The sequence below is a fragment of the Antedon bifida genome, chromosome 10 (assembly GCF_963402885.1).
Source record: "Antedon bifida chromosome 10, ecAntBifi1.1, whole genome shotgun sequence".
Classification (NCBI taxonomy): domain Eukaryota; kingdom Metazoa; phylum Echinodermata; class Crinoidea; order Comatulida; family Antedonidae; genus Antedon; species Antedon bifida.
The window spans coordinates 14,687,433-14,704,436 of NC_136235.1; the positions used below are offsets into that span (position 1 = coordinate 14,687,433).

Consider the following 17,004-nt stretch of genomic DNA (forward strand, 5'->3'; position numbering starts at 1 on the left):
AGATCATATCCAACAGTATGATAGAGATTATTAATATTAATTAATGATGATGTATCTATATTAAAAGATTTTTGCTAAGTTATCAAATTATGACTACACTGATCATATCCAACAATGTGATATAGATTATTAATAATAATTATTGATGAAATAGATATTGAAAGATGGGTGCTCAGTTTTAAAATTATGACTACACTGATCATATCCAACAATGTGATATAGATTATTAATAATAATTATTGATGAGGTAGATATTAAAAGATGCGTGCTCAGTTATCAAATTCTGACTACACTGATCATATCGAACAATGTGATATAAGATATTAATAGTAATTATTGATGAGGTAGATATTAAAAGATGTGTGCTCAGTTTATCAAATTCTGACTACACTGATCACATCTAACAATGTGATATATGATATTAATAATAATTATTGATGAGTTAGATATTTAAAGATGCGTGCTCAGTTATCAAATTCTGACTACACTGATCATATCGAACAATGTGATATAGATTATTAATATTAATTATTGATGAGGTAGATATTGAAAGATGCGTGCTCAGTTATCAAATTCTGACTACACTGATCACATCTAACAATGTGATATATGATATTAATAATAATTATTGATGAGGTAGATATTTAAAGATTCGTGCTCAGTTATCAAATTATGACTACACTGATCATATTCATCAATGTGATATAGATTATTAATATTAATTGTTGATGAGGTAGATATTCAAAGATGCGTGCTCAGTTATCAAAATTATGACTACACTGATCATATCCAACAATGTGATATAGATTATTAATATTAATTATTGATGAGGTAGATATTAAAAGATGCATGCTCAGTTATCAAATTATGACTACACTGATCATATCGAACAATGTGATATAGATTATCAATATTAATTATTGATGATTTAGATATTTAAAGATGCGTGCTCAGTTATAAAATTATGACTACACTGATCATATCCAACAGTGTGATATAGATTATTAATATTAATTATTGATGAGGTAGATATTTAAAGATGCGTGCTCAGTTATCAAATTATGACTACACTGATCATATCCAACAATGTGATATAGATTATTAATAATAATTATTGATGAAATAGATATTGAAAGATGGGTGCTCAGTTATAAAATTATGACTACACTGATCATATCCAAAATTGTGATATAGGATATTATTAATAGTTATTGATAAGGTAGATATTAAAAGATGCGTGCTCAGTTATCAAATTATGACTACACTGATCATATCCAACAATGTGATGTAGAGTATTAATATTAATTATTGATGATGTAGATATTAAAAGATGCGTGCTCAGTTATCAAATTATGACTACAGTACACTGATCATATCCAACAATGTGATGTAGAGTATTAATATTAATTATTGATGATGTAGATATTATAAGATGCATGCTAAGTTATCAAATTTTGACTACACTGATTATATTTGATATTGCGATTGATGATGATATATTCATATAAAGAGTTTGTTCTTCTGTACAATACTCACAGTACTTTTTAATCCATCCACATGAAGAAGAGACACAAGAAGAGTTGTTTGAAATTGTGAAGCCTCACAACCTTACTAATTGTGATGACATTTAATATAATATTACAGCCATACACAAACAGTAAGGTAGTTAGGGTCACTACAATCTATCAAAATAATTAACATTAATTAACTGGAAACATTGTTAATTATCAGTTTGAGTTTGACTTTTGTCTCTTTTGTTGTAGAATTGAATCTCTCTTTATCCATTGCTTTCAACCTGAAAATAAACAGGCCTAATACCTTGCCATTAGCAATGAAATCAACTTACACACTAATATTTTATATAGATAGGCTGTCTATGACCCCCCAGCCTATCCCTAGCTAGGCCTATGCCTCTCTATACCATTCTGCTGGCTAGCTAGCAAGGCCCTAGGCCTAGTCCTATAATTAATAGCACAGGTCTCATATAGATAGGCCTAGAGTGTTTAGACTGAGCCTGGTTATATGCCTATTTATTTAACTAGGCCTAGGCAGGCATAATCAGCCTAAACTAAGGCCTAATAAACTAGTCTAGGCCTAGGCTCTAACTAGAATACATAGAGCTAGCTAGTTAGGCTAGCCTAGGCCTAGCTACTTATTAGCTAGTAAGTTAAAGTAGGCCTAGCTAGCTAGCCTACCAGTTCCCTAGTAGGGCCTAACCAGGTGGGCCTAGCCTAGCTAGTAGTAGTACTGTAGGCTAGTAGTACTAGTAGTAGCCTACTAGGCCTAGCTAGACTAGGCTAGCTCTATTAGTAGTAGGCCTAGGCTATAGGCCTAGTAGCCCTAACCCTACCTAGGCTACTAGCTAGATAGAGAGATGCTAGCCTACCTAGGCCTAGGCTAGCCTAAGGCTAGGCCTAGCCTAGCTATACCTAGGCCCTAATCTGCCCTTTTTGGAGGCTAAAATATTGTCTAAAATAAGCTATGACCTACAAACATAGCTTAACTATCTGTTAAGGGTGACACTTATGATGGGTAATCAATAAAATATGCTTCTAAATCTACCTTTTTGGCTTGCAATCTTAATATCCAGTCTAGCCTAGGCCTAGGCCTGCATGGATCAGGTAGCGAAACGAACGAAGTGAGAGCAGAGGAGAAGGAGGCCTACTAGGGGCCTAGGTTTCAGGCAGAAAAGAACATCTCGTGTTTGTGAAATTATGTATCTATTTATAGTTATTTTAAAATATATTCCTAACATTTAAAAAATTATATATATTACTGATAATTAATTATAAGAATGATACTCTACCTAATGATATAATCAATAAATGTATTTTCCGTACGAAATTAATTATATACGAGGATGGCATAAGTGATAGTTCTCTGTTATCAAAAAACAACTACATAATATACCTGCAGTAGATCAAGAATATTACATCATATTTTAATATAATATTAAACAAAATGCTAAGGAGTGTCCAAGGAATTCGTTTAGCCCAGGTTTGTGTTGAAATGATAGTTATAGAAAGTAGCCAATAATGCAATTTTAAATGCTATTTATGTGATAGTGTACTCCCTACATACTTACTAACTGGCTAGGCCTGGCTTAAAACGGCATGCATTTAAATTCATTCAGGTCTCCGCGGAAAACAACTCTTTGCAGGCTTGGTTAGACTATAGTCAATTCGTCCCTCCTTGACATTTTTGTCGTATTCAATTACTGTAACTTTTGTTTTGTTGTATGCCTAAAACATGGAACTATAAAATAGTAGCTCCATGCCATGCCTAAAATATATACTAATTTTTTTCAATTACAAAATTCTAATTTAGCCTTGGCTTTTTTTTTTGCAGAGGCTTCTTCCAAGTGCGTCGACAGCAGCAGTTCAATGTAGGCATTCATCTGGTCTGCCAATGAATACTGTTGTAATGTTTGTCCCACAACAGGAAGCCTGGATTGTTGAACGAATGGGACGTTTCCAAAGAGTGTTGCAACCAGTAAGAAAGTGTGCTAAATATTTATTAGAGAAATTCAATCCAAAGTACCTTATACACTAAGACCCACTATACGACCCTGGGAGAGGTGCGCCATACCTTATGAATACCATGACGCACCCCTGCTTAACAAAAGTGACTTACCTTTAGGTGACCATGACCTACCCATTTTGACGCATTGTGATCATGTTCATAATATGGTGGGTGGTAAAGTGACGGATATTGACACACCATGTGTCGTACCATCTAGATTTGTTGACGCATGCCTGCGTCAATAAGTATTTGTAAATGATGTATCCATGATGCACCTCTCCCAGGTGATATAGTGGGTTATACAATTCCATTAAGGTGTATCAAGAGATTTACAGTAGGCCTACAAATAATTTTGTGTTTTATACTCTGATGATCTAAAAAGTGTTTTATTTTGTTACAGGGTCTGAATTTCCTTATACCAGTGCTTGATCGAGTAAAATATGTTCAAAGCCTAAAAGAAATTGCAATTCCGATTCCTGAACAAAGTGCTATAACAATCGGTACAGTAAAGCTCTGTCTACACTATCAAACTTTATGTGATGTGCCCATATATGGACATGATGATGTCATATCACTACCACATTTGAGCTAATTTGATAGTGTAAACAGAGGTTAAGGAAATAGAGATAATTTGATAGTGTCATACTAATAAATAGTATTGTCTAAACAATTTCTACATTATTATTTATTTTCAATCCCAACAAATATGTTTTTTTATACTTGATTCGATATAATTTAGCTCAAAATTAAACATATTTTGTATTATTTGTATTACTTGTAGATAATGTGACTATACATATTGATGGTGTTCTATATCTACGAGTGATTGATCCTTATAATGTAAGTATGTTAAGATATAAGAATGTACAACCGTGTAGAAATCAATACTAAACAAAGTTTAATTTGATTGATCAGTCGATTGTTAACATTTTTGGTTCCTATACAGTATGTTTATATGTAAATTGTAAACAAATAATTCAAAATATACAAAATATATAGTCTAATATTATCATACAGTATATCATAATTAGTAAAAATATTGTTTATAAGAATATTGTGTAGTTTATAAAATAAAATGTATATGTGTCAGAATTCACTGAATTTGAGATGTTTTTGCAGTGTACCTTGTTGTTGTCTTTGGGCAAGGTGGCTTAGTTAGCTTTTGGGTGAGTTGTTAAAGGTCTTTTACAAATATTCCAATCTTGTATTTGAATTTCAATGCAGGCTAGTTATGGTGTAGAAGATCCAGAGTATGCCGTCACCCAATTGGCTCAAACAACGATGAGATCAGAGATCGGAAAGATCCCATTGGACACTGTATTCAAAGAAAGGGAGTCGCTTAATTACAATATTGTAGGTACGTATAGTCTCTCCAAAACCAGATATATTTGACAAGCAGATGCATTTTGAATAGTCCCAGGTTTTTAGAGAATTTGTGGTTATTTGATCTAGAGATCAGTACAAGTAAATACAAATCAAAACAAATTACTGCAAATCAATAAGAGTCAATACAGATCAACGTAAATCAATACAAATTACTGAAAATCAATAAGAGTCAATACAAACCAATGCAAATCAATACAAATTACTCCAAATCAATAAGAGTCAATACAGATCAATGTAAATCAATACAAATTCCTACAAATCATTAAGAGCCAATACAAACCAATTTAAATCAATACAAACCAATGTAAATCAATACAAATTACTGCAAATCAATAAGAGCCAATACAAACCAATGTAAATCAATACAAACCAATGTAAATTACTGCAAATCAATAAGAGTCAATACAAACCAATGTAAATCAATACAAACCAATGTAAATTACTGCAAATCAATAAGAGTCAATACAAACCAATGTAAATCAATACAAATTCATACAAATCATTAAGAGCCAATACAAACCAATGTAAATCAATACAAACCAATGCAAATCAATACAAATTACTGCAAATCAGTAAGAGTCAATACAAACCAATATAAATCAATACAAACCAATGCAAATCAATACAAATTACTGCAAATTAATAAGAGTCAATACAAACCAATGCAAATCAATACAAATTACTGCAAATCAATAAGAGTCAATACAAATCAATGGGTACTTGAATACTATTTATTATCTCTGCAGAGGCCATCAATAAAGCAGCTACCGAGCAATGGGGCATCCGTTGCCTTAGATATGAGATCAAAGACATTGATGTACCAGGTAAGGTGAAAGAAGCTATGCAGATGCAAGTAGAGGCAGAGAGGAAGAAAAGAGCAAGAGTTCTGGAATCTGAAGGTGAACTTACTGCAACATATATTCCTTTAAAAAATGCCAAGTGTTGAAATTAGTCATTGAATTTTGTCCTTTTTCCCCCATAAGGAATAAGAGAGTCAGAGATCAATGTAGCAGAAGGAAAGAAGAGGTCTGTAATCCTGGCTTCAGAAGCCATCAAAATGGAACAGATCAACAGAGCTACTGGTGAGGCCAGTGCTATCATTGCAAAAGCCAATGCCAGAGCAGAAGGTCTTAAAGTAGTAGCTGAGGCCATTGGAAGTGAAGTAAGTTGTGGTTGTTGAGTTGTCTTGTGATCTATACAATCATAGGGACGTAGAAAATGAGATGAAAATTAATTAAGTCTGTCTGTCGTTGATAAGAGTGGCATGTTTCTTCATGAAGGATGGTGTGTGCAACCTGATTGGATGTTACTCTTGTAATGTGATACCAAGAAAATTTGCACTTTTTTCACAATGTTTTGTGTGCAGGTTCAAGGCCTTCCCCGATCATAGTTCTGGTGATAAAGACTGTAGGTACATTGTAGACTTCTGGCTCTGCAAAATCCTCACTTTATGGAAAGATTCTAAAATTAAAATAGAACCCACTGTTTTTTCAAAAATTCTTTTATTGTAATATATTGAGGTAAAGAAGGGTGAATTGAATTTCTTTTATTTAAGATTGTAGTTTAGTTGTTCTGATTTTTAAAAAGATGAATTCCCCTACAATGTTTATCTTTATTTTATAGCATGGTGGAAGTGCAGCATCATTGAATGTTGCTGAGCAGTATGTAAGTGCGTTTGGTAACCTAGCTAAAGAGACCAACACTGTATTACTACCAGCAAACACTGGAGACATCAGTAGTATGGTTGCACAGGTACCGTATGCCATTATTGTAATAGTATTGATTTGCTATTCATTTGTACTTGTTGAGTTGAGTGACTAATCAGTAAATGGGATGACTTGAGAAATTAAAAAGTTTCCCCAGCGTCGAAAGTGCCTTTATTTTAGCAATACGCAGCTTACAACAAACAGTTTAATCTCAAGATGATGAATGGCGTTAGATGTTACATGGTCATGTGGTTTGATCTTCCGATGATGATGATGTGACGCGACGCAGTGACAAACATGGTGTGCATTATAAAGGGGAAACCCCGGCCTGCGCTGAATTCAGTGCAATGTTTACCTTCTAAATAAATTACAATGCAATTTCCGGGGACCTACTGTAGGTCTATATTTCTAAAATGTTCTTTCTTACCTCTGTCCCAACCATGGTGGGGCTGAGGTGGCAGACTATATTATATTTGCTTCATTACGTTAATCCAGCTGGGTAGTTAGGCCAGGGTTTTAGGCTGCCAAATAACGCTTATGTAGACTTCTGGCTCTTGTGCCCAGTTCAACCTGGGGGGTTATCCTGGTCCCTCTCAACCCTTGACGTTGTGGACAGATGAATGAGCAGTGTGTAGTGGCAGCTAGGGAGATAAATACATACTTTTACATCAATTTTTTGGTTTCAGGGTTTAGCAATCTATGGTAACCTCAATAAACAAAATGCCCAGAAGTCTTTGTCAGAATCTGCAGTTGATATGATAGATGACAAAACAAAAGACAACGGCCAAATGAAACATGAGTACAACACCGATGAGTATAGCACGCCAGATGATACAAAATCAAAAAGCGATCATGATACGTTATGATCAAGTGTGACTTGGCTTAGCAGTACATTTTATAAATGTTTTTAAAGTAAAAGTAACGAATTGATAAAAAATGCTGTAAAACTTTTGAATGGTGCCGTAATATTCTTGATTTGAGTAACTACCAAACAAAGATGATCATTTTTGTTGATTGATTTTGATCATAATGCAAGTGTATTTTTATTAAACGAAAACAGAAAGTTTAGCGATAATACAGAAGGTACATAAAAATGTAATATAGAAGATAAATATGGGTATCTTCACTTCACTAAAAACAGCCTTGCTATAATCTACACTAATATAAAAGGCAGCATAATTACTGTAGTGTAATGCAACGGAATAGAAATTAAAATTTCTCCAGGTCATTATGTAAATTTTAGGCATTTTTCGCAAGGAAAAAGTATATAAAAATATAGGAATAATTAATACTGTACTGTTTCAGTGCAAACATTAATTATCTTATAACATTACAAAAATGGCACTTCATCAGGTCGTCACAAATTGAAAGGTCCCAAAAGCTGGTTTGCCACGTAGGGGCAACGAAAGTGAGTTGACCAATCACAAGCAAAATTCGGATGATCCATCGCATTGTGATTGGTTAAATTAAGGATCAGCTCTGATCTTTTCTGAAATTACCTTACTTCAGTAATTTTGGCACCAGGGAAGAAAGAGTCGCTTCATATTGCACACTTATAGAAATGGACAATAATAATATTTTCGGGAAACAAATTAAATATTTGGGATGAAATTTATGTCAATATTTAATGCTAAATTAATGTTGGCGTCTAAATAGAAATGATCCACTACTAAGTGTTTATTGTTTAATAGGTGGGTACTTTTTGAAATAAATAACATACATGAATATTGTAAGTGTTTGTTATGAGTCAACCAACAGCAGAACATCACCACTATTAAGGAAGTATGTGATAGAATAACTTCATTGACACATTAAACAAATAATAATAAATAAATAGTATAATAATTTAAGTCCCCTGAAAAAAAGAATTTTTAAACAATTTTTGTTGAATATGTAATTTTTATGTCATATAATAGTTATCCACTTTGACCAAAAATTGGATCGAAAAACATTTATTTACCTCTGAAAAACTGTAATTTAAAGGGAAAATAGTCAAATTGGCTGCCAGCCAATGGGTTTTTGGTTGAATTTAGTCATTTATTTTGTCATTTTATAAGTGAAACATTTGTTTTTTCTGTTTTTTTTTTACGAAACTGAATAACTTGATTAAAACTACAAAATCACCTATTCAAAGTCTGATTTTATTAATCTGCATTGTTCATGTTTTTGGGGGACAATACATCTTTAATAATAAATAACATAACGAATAAAATAATATATCTTTGCTTTTATTTCGTGATAGATCCACAAAAAGTCAAACTCGATGCCGACAGCTGATTATCTGTATTGAAAACTTAAATGATATACAGTATTCAGAAAAATGTTCTGTCTTAGTGAAGCTAATTTTATAAATCATCTCACCGCATAAAGCTCTGTCTACACTATCAAACTAGTTTGACAAAAACCAAATATGTTAGCGATATGCCCAAATATGGTACTGATGACACCATCATGTCCATATATGGGCACATCACATTTTTTTGTCACATACATTTTGATAGTGTAGACGGAGCTTAAGAATGTACAGACAAGATAATATGATATAAATTATGTATGTATTTCGCCCTCATACGGCGGTGTTGCTGATTATTATTATAATATTATTATTGTTATGTGCAGGTAATATTATTTATTCAAGGATAAATGTTGTTACAGGAAAAGCGTCTTTTAGTATCGTTTCTTTTGTTGAATGATCTGGCCAATCAGTGTTTAGCAATTAATACTAATAATAATCTTCTTGAAATTCGACATCTTGGAAGAAGGAAATGGTAGGTAAATTGACCCAAGGAATGCAGTTGGAATGAGTATAATTTACTGCTAATAATTACTATTTTGAGCGGATAATCGCAGTGTACTTATAAAATGAGCCTACAGTAATAATGATGTGAATACACCAGTACATAAGTCTTTGGTTTGTATTGACGAGGCTTAAAGGGAGTTAAATACATGGTTTTTCTTTGTATAAGTATTATGCAGCATCCGGAAGTAGGCTACTGCCTATACCTATAATTCTTCCACACCGCTTTATCACATGAGTATATTGTTTATTGTTTTATTCTTCATGATTCAACTAGGCCTACACAGTAGCAATTTTTCAATTTAAAACTTTTATTTTATCAATCAAAATAGGCCTATAGTATATAAGCCAATTGCAATAAGCTTATAGTATATAGGCCTATTGCAATTGGCTTATGCGGATCCGAATCCGACCGTTCGTTCGTTACGGTTCAAGTGTTTTATGCGCCCCCAACTAAATATATCATTGGTGTTCTTCCGTGTATAATAATTAGTTAAGGTGTCTTTATTAAATAAAGCATAGCATACAACTTACAACTTAATTTCATTGCAGTTAAAAACGAAACGTTTAAGAAGAAAGGAATCAAAAAAGGAATTGATAAAAAAAACACAAAATAAAAAATACAGTAAATAATATACAGCAGGCCTATGGTATGACCAGGGAGGTATAAAAATATTATTTTTATACCTCCCTGGAATGACAGTGTCGATTTTCTTTTTTTATTGTGTTATGTAGGTTCGATCCACTTTTATTTCTTCATCAATAAAATGTTCGTTTACAATGCATTGCACTTGATTAATGTATTATTATAATACAACTGACATTAAATAACTTTCAATACATCTTATATCTCACTCCTTCACAATGTACGTATAGTTTAGCACAGAATTCTTTTGTTTTATATAACTATTTTTATCTCTTTCAGGCAATCAAAAAATATTTATATTTTACTTTACCTAAATATCAATTTTATAAACGTTAATGTTATACCTTGCTAAATTGTTACGGTCCATATCTGACCACATTTTATTTGCCTTTTCTTGATTAAAAATTCACTATTGATAACTCAGCAGTAAACATTAACCATGTTCATTTTTTACAAGATCGACCAAGTCTATGACTGACTTTACTTTTATAAATACAGAAAGTTAAAATGGAAAATATTTCATTAGTTTTGACATCATATTTTCTCCCATGTAACTTCCTGAGTAAATGAAAAACATGTTTTCAGCATAGCGCAGCATTTTACCCAGCAATTTTTTACTTCTTTGCATGTAAATAACATATGCTTTTCTTGTTCAACCTCCTCATTACAATAATCACAATAATTGCAGTTGTCGATTTTCTTACAGAGTTTTCAAGTTATGATATTTACATTGAGTGTTTCAAAATAAATAATCGCTTTTGTTACTCAGTCAATACACAATAATATTCTGTAAGAGAATCGATACTGTGTCATACCATAGGCCTGCAGCTGTATTATGAACAGCCGTCGCAATTCCAGAACCGAATGCGTTTGATCATCATAATAGTAACGAAACGAACGCGTTCATCGTGTCTATTATAGACACGGATGAACGCGTTCGTTTCGTTTGTTATATTTTAATGGTTTTTTTTATATGCCTTTTTTTGTATGTTTACATTTTATGTGTATAAGTTCTGCTGTGAATTTGTCTTCTTTTGGTCCATTATTTTAATGTTTCAATTTTTGTACTACAATATTTTTATAAAATGTTGTTCACTATACTTGAATCTATTTATGACTGAACTTGGAACAACGTTCGTATATATATGATTTTTATTTTATATACATTTGTAATCATTTATATTCTGAATGAATTATTCACTACATTGTCACGGGGTAAGAATCATGACAGGTTCATGCTCTACTGAACACAATATTTTCTGTTGATTTGTCTTGTCCCGTGTCCCGCTTGTTCATTTTGTGTCCTAGGCAGACCCGACTCAATATCCTGTATCTTTCTGGGATCCTGCCTTCTTCCTTTCCCCCCAGATGTATTGATATTTGTCTATGTTATTTCTTATTTATTCCATTATTGTTTAAATCTTAAAAGGAAGTAAATAAATGTTATTTTGAATTGAATTTTCCAGGGTATAAATATGAATGTACAAACGCGTCGACTACGATTGATCACGTGTGGAATTTGCTTCATGTTAATTTATTTATGGTATGGCAACAAACTTTTCATCATTTCCAATGGATTCATATTTTTTTTCTTCAATTATTCGTCTTAATCACAAAAGTACAAAGCAATACAATATGTTAGTTTATTACTGTACATATAATAACCTTCATATAATAATTTTCGTTTTATCTATTTTATTTTACAATTTTTAATGTGTTTTTTAAGTACCCCAATGGGATTAGGCCTATGTATATTACTTTTTGGGATATCAATTGAACACTGAGTCCTAATTGTACTGTTTTTAAGAATATATTGTATATATTGTTTTTATAGTTAATAAAAAAAAAATCAATCAATAAATTTGGCCATAAGCTGCATTCACACGGTTCGTTTTATGGAGCAGAAGTAAAACGGGCGGGGTCTATAAAACGTTTTTTTTTGGTCCGAATACTGTACTCCAAAAAGGACAAACTTGATTACGTAATAATTACTATAAAATTCACTTACCTTTATTATTTTCACATTATATACTTTTTTAGTATCATAATTTGTAATGGAAGGTTATATTCCAACAATGGTGAGAAGAAGAATAGGCCTACTGAATTGCATCTATCGGAACCACCGAGTCTCCAATCTCTGCGGGAATTATTCATGAAACCATGGAAACAAAATATATCGAATTTCCTAGATCTAAGGTAATTAATTATGAATTATGATGATACTTTTTTTCAAAAAACTAATTTTACGTCAGGGAGCTAAGTTTAAAGAGGCAGCTGATGTTTTATTATACCTCACGTAATTTTATACTTATAAGTTCGTTGAGAACATTGCGAACAAATACATTATCGAATGGGACTCGAACACAAGACCACCCCAGATCACCATAGTACACAACTAGGGAAGATTGACATCACAATTGCACTCGATCTTTCCTTGTCCAGCGTATTTTTACGCAGCTTTGCGTCAGGCCGCTAAGTTAATTGGCCAAATATTTTGCTCTACTCTGACGTATAGTTTTACTGCAAACCAAATTGAGTGTTATGATTTTTTTTAGATCTGAGTTAAAGAAAACTGTCCACACAGAAATGATTCTCAATCGGCATAATGTCCGGAAATCTCAGCGTTTTAATTTCACGTTTACAAAAGAAAAAATAACCACACACGAGTTTTTCTACAAGTTGCTGCACTGGGTATGTTTAGCCTACAACAATTATTGTTTAGCAATGTGACTATTGCCGGGAAAAGTGTGCTGATGCAGGGATTTTCAATGGAAAATGGACACTTTGATAGTTGTGATCTTTAGATTCCTAGAAAATTAAGACCTAAGACATCTTAGTCTTCTAGATCTAGAAAACGTTTTTAGACCTGGTGTCTAGAAAACTAAAATCTAGAAAATTAAAACCTACGATATCTTATCTAGATCTAGATTCTAGAAAACCAAGATAATTGTTTAAAAGTGAGTTGTTGTACCATATCAGGGGTAATATTTTATTTAAATGATTTTTTAAGGGTTAGAATGAGATTATTCTATTACCACTAAAGAAGGTTTATTTCTATGATGGGATGAGATTTTCAGTAAACATTTTAGATTTTCTAGTAAACAAATGGTTAAATGCTGTCGAACTAATATAGCGCTGTTAACAATCGGCAGATTGTCCCAAAGCGCTTAAAAAAGAGGAGGATGAGAGAGAAAACGGATTAATTAAAAATTGGTGACCATTTTAAATTCAGATTCAGATAACAGATAACATTTATTCAGATAATAATGAATGAACATAAACAAAATAAGATATTAAAGTGATCATAGATAAAGCAGTAAATGGTAGTCATTATTATCATGGATCCCTTCTAGAAGTTACAACTTGTCTCGCAGGGACCCACAACAAAACACATTACTAAAAAATAAAAATAAACCTAGAGTATATAATTATATGATTGAGGATAGAAAAAATTACAGTATAATAACATAACTAACATCTTCTTTATCAAAATTATTTAAAATTATATTTATTTTAAACAACAACTAATATTTTATGTGTAAACTTAAATTTATTAAAATTAATTAAATTATATTTATTTTAAACAACAACTAATATTTTATGTGTAAACTTAAATAGGACCTAATATAATAGTCTAGCAGAAGGAATGTTTAAGTGAGAAGTTCTTAAATTGTAATTGTGCAATTTGGTACGTTTACAGAGCATATCAATCATAGAAATAGGAAGTTGGTTTTTAAAATAATTTTAAAATTGTTAAGTGCCTATTTCTATGATAAGCTCATAATCAGCGGCGCTTCACATGCCAATGTCCGAATTTGGTAAACATTTTATATATTCATTTGGATTGTAATGTATTTTTAAGTTCAACTTTTACTATTTGTTTTCTTTCTACCTCAATCTTTCAGTATTCTCCTGAACAGACTGAGTACAAAAGATGTTCCATTGTAGGAAATGGAGGAATATTGAATGGAAGTAAATGTGGTCATGAAATAGATCAAGCTGACTTTGTTATAAGGTAAGGACTATTGCATTCACTTTAAGCGCCGACTACTTGGACGTTAATATTGGTTTGCACTGGGAAGGACGCAACGCAATGGCGTACAGAACGCGTAAGTTGACCAATTACGAGCCTCGGAGTATTACTATCGCAGAACGTGCTTACGTTCGAGTGCTTGTCTAAAGCTTTGTCTACACTATCAAATCAGTTCAATCAATCAAATAAAAATGTGTTCAATATATATGGCATCACATTTTGTTGTCGCATAAAGTTTAAAGACACAGAGCTTTAAGCTTGGTTCCCACTAGAACGTAACGCAAGGACGTAAACGCAACGCAAGCGTTTTAACCAATGACAAGCGAAGTTATAGACAGTTAGCAATCACAAGCGAATAAGCCATCGCTTGTGATTGGTCAATTCACTTGCGTTGCGTTACGTCCTTGTCTTGCGTCGCTAGTGGGAACCACGCTTTAGTCTCAACGTAATTTGCAGAAGACGAGCGTACGTACTACTAGTACTAAATATTAGTAGTCTATTTTGCATAAGAATATATTACTCCAGTAAGTTTTTCGAGATGCTAGACTATCACCCGATTCTGTCACTAGATATATTCTAACTGACTATTACAAGTCATATAGAAACGAGTTCCTGCTGTATTTAATATTATGTTAGTTAGTAATGACGAAAGGCGTGTATTTCATTAATTTAATTCAAGGTGTTGTTTAAACATCCACTTCTATTTGCTTTTCCTGTTTCGGATTTGAATCACAAGTAAACGTTATCAAAATAACATTTTATTAGAAAACCTTACTCTATACAGTGATCTTTAAAAAATGTTATTATATTACAATATTTAAATCACCGTTACCTTTCCTCCTTTTTAGATGCAATGCACCACCAATCGGTCGCTTTAAAGAAGATGCAGGTGTTAAAAGTAATATAACAACAGTTAACCCTTCGATTATTGTGAATAGGTGGGTATCTAAAGGCCAATTTCCACAGACGAGCGGTAACGGTAAGCGGAAAACCGCATTAAATCTTGTCCTACGTAGAATCTGTATCTATCCTGAGCGGAAACCATCCGCCCGTTATGTATTTGTATGTGTACCGGGCCTACGTGTAAATGTTCATAGGAATAACATAGATTCTATATTGTTATTACCGTTATCGCTCATCTCTTTGTAAATTGGCCTTAAAACTATATGTATGGTATGCAGTATTATATTCATATATATTTATACTATTTCATGCATCATGGATGAAGGGAAAGAGACCATGAAGCCATAAAGATGATTTTACTTAATTCCGTAGCATTTTACCCTTGTTAAAATAATCTTAATTTTGGAAACTTTAAAACCGTTTCAATTTCGGCTATTTCTCACCATCCACACACTCGAGAGTCGCTATAGGCCTTTCATAATATTGAGCAATATAATCTTAGCAAGGTATGACGGTTTGGTTCCCAGGACTAGTACGCGACAAGGACGTAAGCGCAACGCAAACGAGTTGACCAATGACAAGCGACAGTTCAGATAATCCATCGCTTGTGATTGGTCAAATTATAAATTAAAAGGTGTCTTCTGATTAGTATATGGGTTGGTTGTTTGTTGAATAGTTCCCATCGTTCGATCGGGGAAACGTGTTGACTTTGCATTGTGAATAAACAGTTGAGTGGGGAAATCCCGTTTCGGTTTGGTGAGTCGAATCAATATGGAAGGAAGTACTTCTGAATTTTGATAATCCGAGCGCTTAAATATTTCCGCGTGGATGTTAAGTTTTCACCTGTATGTTTTTTTTAAAGATATGGTAGAGCAAAAAACAAAGGTCAACAATCCCGGCTGATAAAAGACATGAAGGAATACAACAATTACATATGGTTTCCAAGTTTTGCGGCAAAATGGATTTATGACTTGAGCATTAAATTAAATAAATTACTAAACAAGAATTTGAAATCTGTAACATTTGTACATGGAAATCCAAAACATTTTAGAGAGATAAAAGACTATTGGTCGAAAAAACACATGTACAAATTGTTATCAACAGGTTAGTATGCATGCAATGACTTAAAGGTTAACTCCGGGAACGTTTTTGATAACAAGAGAAATCAGAGACATTTTTTTCGGCTACTGGGTAGACAATTTTGAACAAAGAATGGCATCTACACTCTGTATTGAAACCATGGAAGTAAACAATATATTTACCTCCATCCATGTTGAAACTAATTATGTAACTTAATGTAACGACCAATTAGATAACATCGAATCTAATTGTTTCATTTTTTGTTCATGTTTTAGGCTTTTACATAACAACGGCTTCACTCTTATTTTGCCAAGAGGTTCATTTGTATGGCTTTTGGCCATTCGCTTCAGATTTACACAACCGCTCGACACCTTACCACTATTTTGAGGATGTAAAATTAACTAAAGCATCTCATGCTTTCGACAGTGAATTTGATAAATTGCTTAGTCTACACAAGGATGGTGTTCTACAACTCCACGTCGACGATTGCTAATATCAGTATTTACTTAATAGTTCTAAGCATACAGATATATTTTTTATCATTTAAAGCAAAGGCTAAATCTCGTACTTTGCAAACAAAGAGGTCTGTTTCTCCTAATAAGCATAGTCTACACAAAGGTTTCTAAAACAAATTACGAATTTAATTGTGTTTCCTTTAGACATTATTGCTTTGAAAACTGTGTATTAATTATAACTTGTTATCGCCAACTCTGATGACAGTATAAATACAGCTTTACATATTAGGTTTTTTTTGGGAGAGAATATAAATTGTAGAAATACGTTTTATGATTACTGTATAGTGTACAGTTGGTCAGCCTGCTTTGTTTTAATTGATGAAAAGATAATCTTGACCGTTCATAGCAGCTGATTTTCTTGTTTAGGACTTAAGTTAACAGTAATATAGAGACTTGTAAGTTGGAGGTTGTTGGGG

At 32.6% G+C, this 17,004-nt stretch overlaps 2 protein-coding genes across 2 annotated transcripts; both read left to right on the top strand.

Moving 5' to 3' along the window:
* The first annotated feature begins 2,908 nt into the window (after positions 1-2,908).
* LOC144853703 (stomatin-like protein 2, mitochondrial) lies at positions 2,909-7,569 on the top strand. Its single transcript, XM_078711481.1, has 9 exons — positions 2,909-2,997; positions 3,349-3,492; positions 3,923-4,022; positions 4,304-4,362; positions 4,747-4,879; positions 5,655-5,807; positions 5,892-6,070; positions 6,532-6,660; positions 7,301-7,569. Exons 1-9 carry the CDS (start codon positions 2,962-2,964, stop codon positions 7,478-7,480), a joined length of 1,113 nt encoding a protein of 370 aa, XP_078567607.1. The 5' UTR covers positions 2,909-2,961; the 3' UTR covers positions 7,481-7,569.
* Positions 7,570-9,506: 1,937 nt separating this feature from the next.
* LOC144853704 (alpha-N-acetylneuraminide alpha-2,8-sialyltransferase-like) lies at positions 9,507-16,999 on the top strand. Its single transcript, XM_078711482.1, has 8 exons — positions 9,507-9,525; positions 11,524-11,600; positions 12,098-12,253; positions 12,613-12,748; positions 13,963-14,072; positions 14,939-15,028; positions 15,856-16,097; positions 16,349-16,999. The coding sequence occupies exons 2-8, from the start codon at positions 11,533-11,535 to the stop codon at positions 16,564-16,566; spliced, it is 1,020 nt and encodes a 339-aa protein (XP_078567608.1). The 5' UTR covers positions 9,507-9,525; positions 11,524-11,532; the 3' UTR covers positions 16,567-16,999.
* The last annotated feature ends 5 nt before the right edge of the window (positions 17,000-17,004 follow it).